This window comes from Pleurodeles waltl, chromosome 3_1 (genome assembly GCF_031143425.1).
Source record: "Pleurodeles waltl isolate 20211129_DDA chromosome 3_1, aPleWal1.hap1.20221129, whole genome shotgun sequence".
NCBI lineage: Eukaryota > Metazoa > Chordata > Amphibia > Caudata > Salamandridae > Pleurodeles > Pleurodeles waltl.
Window position 1 is genome coordinate 1,637,061,432 of NC_090440.1, and position 12,453 is coordinate 1,637,073,884.

A 12,453-nucleotide genomic window follows, 5' to 3' on the forward strand; every position below is an offset into this window, starting at 1 on the left:
CATTTCAGTTTATGAATGCCCAGAAACATGCATGTTTGTGTAATCTCAAAATTACCAGGCTAATCATGCATTGTAATGCTCACTTACGACCTTCTGTGCGGGATTTTACTTCAGAGTTCTCTCCACGCATGGCACAGAGAATTCTGTAGTAGAAAATACATTTATGCCTGCCAGAAACCCATTTGTGAGTTCCTGACAGACCTGAGGTATTGTTAAGGCGAACATGATGTTTCAGGATCCACCTCAGTCTTTCAAACTGAGGGGTTTTACTGTTTCTTTCCTCCCAAACATTGGTTTTAAGAAGTCTGTGGCTTCGTTGGATGTAGTAATGTATCTATGTTCTTCCACAAAGTCTGCCTTATGCGGGCCAAAGTATCTAACTCTTTTCTCACGGCATGTCTCCTACTCTAATGCGGGCCTGCAAGTTCTGCTACATCAAACCTGGTGAACTTCGTTTATTATGATTAGTTGCGGGAGCCTAGCTATAAATTGGTGCAGCTGGTACAGTGCCACCAGGGTTTGAGGTCCCCCGTATGCTTTGCATTAGCCACAGTTTATTTAACAAGCCAGTGTGTGCCTAGAACTCGGGTCTGTGTGTACTCTTGCTCAGGGATTGAAGGTGGAGGGGGATCCTCTGTGGAGTAAGCAATGTAACTGAGCAAAGGGTACATGTGAAAAAAAGAAAATTAGATAGAAAATAGGACAGAGAATGGTAAGAAAGAGGCAGGGATGAAGTAGAGAGGAGATTGAGTGAGGGGGGGGGGGAATGGAAGTGGGAGGCCAGAGAAAAACATAAGAAGAAAAGAAGATGGCCTATGTAGGTGAAACAAAGGGGCAGAAGAAAGAAGAAAATTGGAGGAAAGGATAACTAACATGTAAAGTGCCGGAAAGAAAGGAAAAAAGGAGAGGGTCAAAAGAATAAAAACTCAGTCACGGGGCAAGGAGGTAAGCATGAGAGGGCAAGGAAAGAGATAATAACAAGCAAAATGGATATTGAGGAGAAAGAAAAAGGCAGAAATAAGGATGCCAGAAGAATAGGAAGAAGGAGATGTCACTGAGAGAGAACCAAAGACAAGATGTAGATTTGAAAGCAAAAGGGAGGAAGGAAATAAAGAGGGCAGGGATATTAAATGGAGGTTAGTGGAGAGGTACGTTTAGAATGTGGATAGAAAAGAGGAGAGAGAGAGGAATGGTGGGAAAAGGGATTTTATAAGATAAACAAGGAGAAGAGAAAAAAAAGTGAGAAAGTGAGAGGAATAAAATATGGATAAATCAGAGGAGTATGAAGGCAGTGGGATGGGATATGTATGAGAGAGTGAAAGGGGAGAAATAGATGAGAGAAGGGAGGGGCAGAGATGGGGATGTGAGGGGTAAGAAAGAGACTGAGGAGCACTGAGATCCGTAGGCATCTGCATAGCTATCTCTTGTGCAGTGGCACCAGGATTTAAGGTGTGAAGCCCTGCCGGGTCTCAGACCCAGCAGTAATGAAAAACTAACTTTCAAATGTGTCGCTTTCAGGGCCCTACACTGGTATCCTTAGCCTCAACTGACAAAACACTGCTGTATTTCTCAACAATGACAGTGAAAATATTTAAGATAACTCGTGTGAGCGATTACGTTCCTGCTTTCATTTGATATTTTAATATTCGCTTTTCCAGATATTGTGTTTCTACATTTTTATTCATGCACCATTTGACGCATATAACATATACAGGGAGTGCAGAATTATTAGGCAAGTTGTATTTTTGAGGATTAATTTTATTATTGAACAACAACCATGTTCTTAATGAACCCAAAAAACTCATAAATATCAAAGCTGAATATTTTTGGAAGTAGTTTTTAGTTTGTTTTTAGTTTTAGCTATGTTAGGGGGATATCTGTGTGTGCAGGTGACTATTACTGTGCATAATTATTAGGCAACTTAACAAAAAACAAATATATTGGTTTTACTGGTAATAATAAATAATTGAAATGGGTATATAACATCTCAACATTCACAAATATACATTTCTGACATTCAAAAACAAAACAAAAACAAATCAGTGACCAATATAGCCACCTTTCTTTGCAAGGACACTCAAAAGCCTGCCATCCATGGATTCTGTCAGTGTTTTGATCTGTTCACCATCAACATTGCGTGCAGCAGCAACCACAGCCTCCCAGACACTGTTCAGAGAGGTGTACTGTTTTCCCTCCTTGTAAATCTCACATTTGATGATGGACCACAGGTTCTCAATGGGGTTCAGATCAGGTGAACAAGGAGGCCATGTCATTAGATTTCCTTCTTTTATACCCTTTCTTGCCAGCCACGCTGTGGAGTACTTGGACGCATGTGATGGAGCATTGTCCTGCATGAAAATCATGTTTTTCTTGAAGGATGCAGACTTCTTCCTGTACCACTGCTTGAAGAAGGGGTCTTCCAGGAACTGGCAGTAGGACTGGGAGTTGAGCTTGACTCCATCCTCAACCCGAAAAGGCCCCACAAGCTCATCTTTGATGATACCAGCCCAAACCAGTACTCCACCTCCACCTTGCTGGCGTCTGAGTCGGACTGGAGCTCTCTGCCCTTTACCAATCCAGCCACGGGCCCATCCATCTGGCCCATCAAGACTCACTCTCATTTCATCAGTCCATAAAACCTTAGAAAAATCAGTCTTGAGATATTTCTTGGCCCAGTCTTGACGTTTCAGCTTGTGTGTCTTGTTCAGTGGTGGTCGTCTTTCAACCTTTCTTACCTTGGCCATGTCTCTGAGTATTGCGCACCTTGTGCTTTTGGGCACTCCAGTGATGTTGCAGCTCTGAAATATGGCCAAACTGGTGGCAAGTGGCATCGTGGCAGCTGCACGCTTGACTTTTCTCAGTTCATGGGCAGTTATTTTGCGCCTTGGTTTTTCCACACGCTTCTTGCGACCCTGTTGACTATTTTGAATGAAACGCTTGATTGTTCGATGATCACGCTTCAGAAGCTTTGCAATTTTAAGAGTGCTGCATCCCTCTGCAAGATATCTCTCTATTTTTGACTTTTCTGAGCCTGTCAAGTCCTTCTTTTGACCCATTTTGCCAAAGGAAAGCAAGTTGCCTAATAATTATGCACACCTGATATAGGGTGTTGATGTCATTAGACCACACCCCTTCTCATTACAGAGATGCACATCACCTAATATGCTTAATTGGTAGTAGGCTTTCGAGCCTATAAAGCTTGGAGTAAGACAACATGCATGAAGAGGATGATGTGGTCAAAATACTCATTTGCCTAATAATTCTGCACTCCCTGTATTGTAAATTGAGTCAGCTGTGAGTTCAGGTTATGGGTGGGTATTTATGACAGGATACGATTGAGAGCTCTTGAACTCGGGCTGAAGGCAGTGCGAGTTTCTCATAGTGCCAGTCAGTGGGTCGTAGTGTTATTCAGACTACATGCACATCCAATGCTTGGCCTCTCTGCAGAGTGCACAGTGTGATGGCCACATATATGTGTACCAGTTGTAATTGTAACTCACTAAGAAAGTTTGCGAAGCAGTGAACAGCTGTTAAACTACTGGCAGCTCCAAAGGAAAAGTAAATGCTGTGTTTACAGGTTAGTGAGTTGAATGATAACTTGTGTGTGTGAGGCTAGTTAAGTGGAGGAGATGGAAGGAAGACTGTGCAAAAGGAGAGAGTGAAAAGAGGGTGCTGAAGAGGAAAGAGATGGTGTGTGAGATATGCAGAGGGTGGATTTTAGAAGGAGGTGGAGAGGAAGAGGCCTTAAGCGTCTAACAAAGTGGGCGACTGTAGTGTGGCACTCGAAAGACCCCTACCCTTCTACACAGCTTAGTAATGTTTACTTAAGCATTTTCAGAATTTAAAAAATTCACCTCTAAATTCCCTAATTATTCGCAATAAAATGATTATTGGTACTCATTTATTTGCTGCTGCTAACAAGCATTGGCAAACCCAATAGGTCTCGCTTGTTTTAGGTTTATATCCTTTGATGTGTTATCTGTTCGGAAGTAATCATAGAAAATTCAAAGACTGGCACCCCAGAACTGGTCAGGTGGCACACTGTGTGAGGAACAGAATTTAATTTACAAGTTTTAAGTTAAGACTTTAAATACGTAGTCCACACCTGTTGAAAAATAAATCTTAGTTATGCTTCTCTGGTCACTTCCCTTTGACAGACTACCACTCCACGTTTTCAAATCACTTAAAGAAATGAGTGACAGTGCTGTCCAGAGGTGTCCAGCACCCCACATTTATGCCTGGAACATGAGGTGGCCATTTTTTTTCTTTTCATTAAGGCCCCTGACAGTTGCTATGGCACTGAATAATTGGGGTGTTCAGGCACAACCAAGACCCTTAGGCCTTGATTCAGTTTGGTTGTAAATACCACCATACTTGCACATAGGGTAAATACCGATACCCCAAGGTTTGATAACTAACACTTGTGTTAAAGAATACGGATTATATTATCGGAACCAAGAATATGGTGGAACAAAAATATTGTCAAAAATATTGATTGCAAAAATGTTTTCCTAGACTTATAATGTTAAGTACAAAAATATATCAAAAATATTTTTACACTAATACTTTTAAAAACCATACAAAAATATTGTTTTTAATATATGTAGTTTAAAATAGTAATTCTAAATATTTTAATATGTCACACTAATATAATGTAAATTAAATACATGTAAATAATATGTAATACTATATAAAAATATATACATGTGTGTATGTATATATATGTATACATATAAAGTAAACTCTATTATTAAAAACATATGTTTTACATTATATTACTACCTAGTATAAAAGCGTATTCATATGAAACAAAATTATATTCACAAATCTATTGCAAAACATTAAATAAATTACCAAATTAATAAAACATAAAAAAATAAGGCATTTACTTAAAATATTATATAATTATATATATATATATATATATATATATATATATATATGTACAAATAATTTAAGATTTTAAAATAAACAATAATAGATATATTTAAACAATAAAAGGAAAATTCTGAGGATAATAGATATACTATTCCCACTTTACTCTGTGCAACATTAGAAAATGTATTGGACTTCAAAGGGGTAAGATTTACTATTCCTACTCGAGTCTGACAAATAATAGGGAAAGTGTTGGACTTTGGAGAGCTAAACTTTACTGTGGAACAGTAGGGAAAGCGTTGGACTTTGGAGGGGTAATATTTACTATTTCCACTCCAGTTTGTGGAACAGTAGTGAAGGCGTTGGACTTCGGAGAGGTAAGGTTCACTATACGCATACTCATCTGTGCAACAGTAAGAAAAGTGTTGGTCTTTGGAGGATAAAATTTACTATTCCCAATCCAGTCTGTGCAACAATAGGGAAAGCTTTGGAATTCGGAGGGGTTAAACATACTGTTCCCACTCCAGTCTAAGCAACAGTAGGGGAGGTACTGCACTTCAAACATATACATATTTAAATAACCCTATTAATTGGGAACAAATATAAAACTCTTATTATGAAAATTATTAATTAAAAAAATGCCTGTATGAAAAAAACAATTAAACAATTTACATCATTATTTAACGATTAAAAAAAATATTTATTACCTAATTATCTTCCCACTCTATACCACTACAAAGCTAGCATCCCACACTTAAAATATAATGAAAATGTATAACCCATATTACATATGTCATATACAGTTAAAAAATTAATTATATTATCTGTTAATTATTACTTAACATCACACCCTATACCCCTACAAACCTAGCAACCCACCACTAAAATATATCTCAAATAAATCAGTATTACATAATAAAAAAAATATCAGGTAAATAATTAATAATAAAAAAGAATTGTTCATTTTTAGTTAACGTCCCACCCTGGTTCTGTACAAATCCAACAGCCCACCTTTACAATATAACTAAAATATAAAGTTATTACACAATTTATATGATTAATAATTAAATAATTAATAAATAATTAACTATTACCTACTTTTCTTCCCACCCTAAAACCCCATGAACCCAGCAACCCCCTCCTAAATTGTAACTGGAAAGTATATTTATTATACTATTTACATAATTAATAATCAGTTCATTGCTAATTTAATAATTAATTGTTAATTATTTCTTAATACTTTCCACCCTATACCCCTACAAACCCATCAGCCCAAACTTAAAATATAACTGAAAAAATGATTTACCCAATCTACATCAAATCATAAATATTTATAAAGCGCGCTACTCACCGGTGCGGGTCTCAAGGCGCTAGGGGGGAAGGGGTTACTGCTGCTCGAAGAGCCAGGTCTTGAGTAGTCTCCGGAAAGCGGAGTGGTCCTGGGTGGTCCTGAGGATGGTGGGGAGGGAGTTCCATGTCTTGGCCGCCAGGTAGGAGAAGGACCTCCCACCCGCCGTGTTGCGGCGGATGCGAGGGACGGCGGCGAGAGCGAGGTTGGCGGAGTGGAGAGGACGGGTGGGTGTGTAGAAGCTGAGGCGGCGGTTGAGGTATTCGCCTTGTTGTGGAGGGCTTTGTGTGCGTGGGTGAGGAGTCGGAAGGTGATCCTTTTGTTGATGGGAAGCCAGTGCAGGTGTCTCAGGTGGGCGGAGATGTGGCCGTTGCGGGGTATGTTGAGGATGAGGCGGGCGGAGGCGTTTTTAATTTGTTGCAGACGTTTCTGGAGTTTAGCTGTGGTTCCTGCGTATAGGGTGTTGCCGTAGTCCAGGCGGCTCGTGACGATGGCGTGGGTCACGGTCTTTCTGGTGTCGGCGGGGATCCAACGGAAGATCTTTCGGAGCATGCGGAGGGTGAGGAAGCAGGAGGATGATACGGCGTTGACTTGTTTGGTCATGGTGAGAAGTGGGTCCAAGATGAAACCGAGGTTGCGTGCGTGGTCTGAGGGGGTCGGTGCGGTGCCAAGGGCCGTGGGCCACCAGGAGTTGTCCCAGGCGGTCGGGGTGTTTCCGAGGATGAGGACTTCCGTTTTGTCTGAGTTCAGTTTCAGACGGCTGAGTTTCATCCAATCTTCGACGTCTTTCATTCCATCTTGCAGGTTGGTCTTGGCGCTGGTGGGGTCCTTGGTGAGGGAAAGTATCAGTTAGTGTCGTCGGTGTAGGAGGTGATGATGATACTGTGTTTGCGTACGATGTCGGCGAGGGGGCTCATGTAGACATTGAAGAGTGTCGGGCTGAGCGAGGAGCCTTGTGGGATGCCGCAGATGATCTCGGTGGGGTCTGAGTGAAAAGGTGGGAGGTAGGCTCTTTGGGAGCGGTTGGAGAGAAAGGAGGTGATCCAGTCCAGGGCCTGTCCTTGGATCCCGGTGGAGCGGAGGCGGGTTATTAGGGTGCAGTGACAGACGGTGTCGAAGGCAGCCGAGAGTTCGAGGAGGATGAGGGCGACTGTTTCTCCATTGTCCATCAGGGTTCTGATGTCGTCTGTGACTGAGATGAGGGCGGTTTCTGTGCTGTGATTGGCTCGGAATCCGGACTGAGAGGGGTCGAGTAGGCTGTTGTCTTCAAGGAAGTTGGTAAGTTGCTTGTTGACGGTCTTCTCTATGACTTTGGCAGGGAATGGGAGGAGCGAGATGGGGTGGAAGTTCTTCAGGTCGCTTGGGTCCGCCGTAGGTTTTTTCAGTAGGGCGTTGACTTAAGCGTGTTTCCAGCTCTCGGGGAAGGTAGCAGACGAAAACGAGCTGTTGATGATGGTCTGGAGGTGCGGGGCGATGATGTCGTCGGCTTTGTTGAAGATGAAGTGTGGGCAGGGGTCCGAGGGGGCACCGGAGTGGATGGAGTTCATGGTGGCTTTGGATTAATAATCAATTAAATGTTTAATAATACATTAATAAATGTTTGTGAATTATTCGCTAATTCCCTTCCAACCCTATACCCATAAAAACCCAGCAACCTGCACCCAAAATTTAACTAAAATGAATGATTACATCATTAATAATCAATTAAATGATTAATAATACATTAAAATGTAATTGTTAATTACGTAATTTACTTCCTATCCTATACCCTTACAAACATAGCAACCCACACCTAAAAATAATTATTTGAATCATTGTTACATAATATACATAATTATTGTCAATCACATACTTTATTAACTAATTAATAATTAGTAAGCTTCTCACCCTATCCCCCTACAGCCCCAACAACTCAGTACTGCACTATACATTTCTAGTAACAATTAAATCAAAAATTCTAAATCATTTAAAATGACAAAACACCTTAAAATAATAAGACAATATTGTTTACAGCTATATTCTTGAAAACAATATTAACAACAATATTATTTTAACATTATTACTTACTTAAAGAATAAGTTCTTGACAATATTTCTGCATCATAATATTTCTGTAGCACGATACTTGTTTTCCTGTACTTCTCGATATTTTGTCCAAACACTTTATTGTGCACCCCAGAATCATTATTTAGTGCACGTGTTAAACACTCAATGTGTGATATTTAGCGCATGTAATTAATACAGAAAGTGTTATTTAGCGCATGTGCTAAATGCCTCATTTGATTAATAAACACAACCACAAAACATCAGATAGTGTCCATTTTTGGGCATTCAAAGTTCCTGGAGGGTGGACATTAACCCCTAGAGAATAGAAAAAGCCAGAGCAACACTCAAAAGGACATTAGGACACGCCATAAGTACACCAATAACTTTCCTGTGTGGGAGTGTGCAGACATTTGGTTTGTGTGGACAGATCAACTTGAAACAAGGCAATCCGAATCTACTGTTGTCTTCTGCTATCACCCAGTCATCCCAAGTAGAAACCTGCCAAACTTGTCCCTCATGGACTCAGGCAGGGAAAAGAAGTACAAGTTTACGACTCCTGATCGATAGGTCCTGGCCAAAGAGGTGGTAACCATGACAGTCTAATGCTGAAGATACCACCAAACAAACACATGCTTGTTAGAGGAGATAATGGCCAAAATCAGAACTAAATCAGCATATCCACATGATGTTGCGAACACTAAAAACAGGTATTAAACCTTGAAATTGTAGGTACTTAAAGAAGTAGACCAGCACCAGTGCATGCCAATTTGTGATAGGTCTGTCCCTCAGCTCTACATCAAGCTGAGGGAAGAACCAATTATGACCATCCTCAACACGTTTGGAGTGGAAGACTGAAAAGAAGGTCTCGAGGTCAGGGGAGTCCAAGTTAAGTCATGAGCGTCAAAATAAAAGTACGTGTGGTTGAAAAAAGGCTTTGTCAAGAATCATCATCCTTGTGAAGGGGTGGCTGGTATAATTTGTTACATGTATTCACATTGATCCATGTATATGCCATAAAGGTCAACAACTTTCTCATTGATGTTTGCTTTGCTGGTATTAGCTGTGTGGGTGCCCAAGGGGAGCTGTATATGCTGCTCACTCACAATCTACGAAGCATCCATCACTTAGCAGAGTATTTTGCTAAATGTTCACTGAGAATTGCCATGCACCAATCCTACTGTCTGCTGTTTTGGTGCCTGTTGCAAAGAATTCTAGTGCTTCTAGCATTAACAGGGGCGGGGATGGCAAATGAACCCTATGTTTGTCTCCAGGGTATCTGTAAAAGTGAAAATATATTTTGTTTGTTGCCTGTATCGAGCCTGTGGATCTCAGGCTGACTATGGGTTTTAGCCTTACTCTATCAGTCTAGGCTCTTACCCTGGGTTGCTGCACCATTTGAGTTAATTGATTGGTGTCCTGTTTTCCATCCTTATGCTGGATGGTTTGTATGTAGCAGAATATGGATCTGGCATAGTATGATATAGTGGCCTAACAGTGCTGCATCAATTTTGGTGGACTGTAAATGGACGTAAGAGCTGCTGCAATCAACTTGTGAGAGCTTCACCTGTCCCTGGCTGTTAAAGTTAAGTCATGTTAATGTAGGTTTGGCCCTTTGTTCAGGTGTATGTGATATTTTATCATTTTCAGCTCACCCAGTAAATGTGCTACTGTGTTTTTTGCATTATTATGTTGGTCTTTTTCTGAATTTTTCTCTTTTACAGCTTTCCTTTCTTCCCTTACACTTCCCTGACTTTTTAATACCTGCCTTTGACATGAGATATTTTAAGGTGGTAGTTTCCACTGGTTTTTATGATCTCTCATCATTGTATTTGGGTGTTCTTTAACACGTTATTTTTCATGTGGTAAATAGCGCATATGGTAAATAGCACACCTGGGCTATAGACATGCAGTACTTAGCACAGGTGCTAAATAACACCTGCGTTTTTTAACTCCTGATCAGGCGATTTGTTAAAAATGTTCGCTGTTTACCCCAGCATGTGGTAATTGCCACTACTCCTAACTCACAATCATGGCCGTAGTGTGTGTTCTTGGATAGAATGCGGCAGCCCTTCCAAAGTCAAATCTTTCCAGAGCCACTGCACATGTATACCTGACAGTAGTTGGGTTTGTCTTTTTCTCCATTTCATTCTTTTGTTTGACGATGATTTATATTTTTAAATGTTTAAATGCATGGTACACATCTTAATTTATAATGATGATAGCACTTTTTAACGCATATCAAAGTACAAAAACTATATTGTGTGGTAGCAAGATGTGTCATTTTCTCGCCGTAGCGTCAGAGGGGGCCTTCTCACTATAAGATTTATCTCTTGCTTAATTTTGTAGTATTCAAATGACATGCTCCATCTGCCTTATGAGTGAGTGGAGTTAATGTTCTCATTTAATTTTTCCAGCGACCATTTCACGAAGAAGGCTTCATCCCCAAAAGCATTTAACGTCACACCTCTTGGCAGTTCCAAATGAGGCCAACTATTAATTATGTGTAGAATGCATTGAGGTTAAGGCACTTCAGCAGGCAATGTAGGGAAGCTCGCAATCCTCATGGTCACATTCTAGCACTTGATTAGAGTTTCCAGTGTTCATTACACAGTTACCAAATAAAATGATTACTTCAAAAGAAGTTAATGTAACTGTGGCTAAATTAGCATAACATTGATAATATGAAAACCTTGGTTGACTGAATAAGTCTTTACCTTTTGAGTACAATGGAAAACAAAACAGGCACACTATGTGGTGTCATGAAATTAGCTATGTCAATACCAGAATGTATATATTTTTAAAACGAAACAAGTGAATTACCTAACATGTTGTGCTATTTCACATATTTCATTTTCACAAAATGCAGAGAGGAAACCTATTCTGAAGGTTCAGGAGACAAAAAGTCAATCTGTACTTCAGCGCCTAATTTGAAATCGTCGGGCAGAATGCACGGAGGAGGTGAGTCACAATCAAATCACTGTAGTATTTCAGGGCCTTTGTTCTTCCAGTGCAAAGGCACTTTTATGACAAGGAATGACCTATATGTGTTTTTGTTTGCACTAATTCATAAAGATTATGCAAATACGTGCCTCTAAAGATGTATATGAAGGTCAGTACTGTGACTGCTACATAATATGAAATATTTAGAACCGAATTAAGAGTTCAGGGGTCCAACCACTAGACCGCCAATACGATGGTGGGGAGGCAGCCACCAAGCTGGCAGCCTCCCCACCGTTGTAGTATGATGTTTATGCCAGACTTGCTGGCGGAAACAGTGCAGTGGCATTGACCTTGACTCTCGGGCATAGCTGGGGCCAATGCCGTTGCACAGATGGTGCCCCAAGCACCCTTGGAATGCGCACCGTCTGCCGTGGCAGACAGTGTGCATTCTGAGGGTGTTGACACGGGGGCCCTGCACTGCCCATTCCATGGTGGGCCTCGGCAGTGCAGAGGCCCCCCTGTCAGCACCCTTGGTATGCGCACTGTCTCAATGGTGCTGGGGGCACTGTCTGTGCGACGGCATTGGCCTTTGGCTCTCCCTAACAGCCAAGGCCAATGCCGACGCACTGTTGCCGCCACCCAGCTTGGCGGAAGCATCATACTATGCCGGTAGTATGGGCATGTGCATTGCAGGGGGCCCAGCTGCGGCCCCGTCCCTGCCTTTTTTGCCGGTCTTTACATGGCGGCGTCCTCGCCATTGAAGGGCTCGTGGAAAGGCAAGTCATAATCAGCTCAACGGTGCCAAACTCAGCACCGCTGTGGCTGACCACAACTTGCACCGCTGCCAACCCTTTGGGATCTCTGATAACGTGCAGAAAAAGTCCCCCTGCCATACATAATAAGGATATTGCAAGTCACCAAGGCCAAATGCTGAGTTCTTTCATTGGGACTTGCAACTCCTGGGTGACTTACTATATCCTTACAGTGTACAGCAGAGGATATTTTATTCCTTAATACCTGGTCACAAAATCACCCTTCCCTCAAACCGCTTAAATCCTTGGCATCTTGCTCTTTCCTATGGAAGAGACAGTATTGTTCCAGACTTGAATAAAAGCAAACTCTAGTGCAAAATTAAACACACAAAAAACCTTTTACAGATAGATTTTATAATAAGTTTAATGTAAATCAAACTAAAAAAAGGTGATGATCATACCTAACTCAGCATCATAAAAAAATAAATCTTAG

The 12,453-nt window shown here is 41.1% G+C and overlaps 1 protein-coding gene across 1 annotated transcript in view; it reads left to right on the forward strand.

Moving 5' to 3' along the window:
* ERICH2 (glutamate rich 2) overlaps window positions 1–12,453 on the forward strand; it is a 255,391-nt gene that overhangs the window by 128,024 nt on the left and 114,914 nt on the right. Inside the window, exon 9 of the mRNA XM_069225316.1 lies at window positions 11,135–11,226. Within this exon, the coding sequence (XP_069081417.1) occupies window positions 11,135–11,226 (92 nt within the window). The remainder of the gene's footprint in view (window positions 1–11,134; window positions 11,227–12,453) is intronic.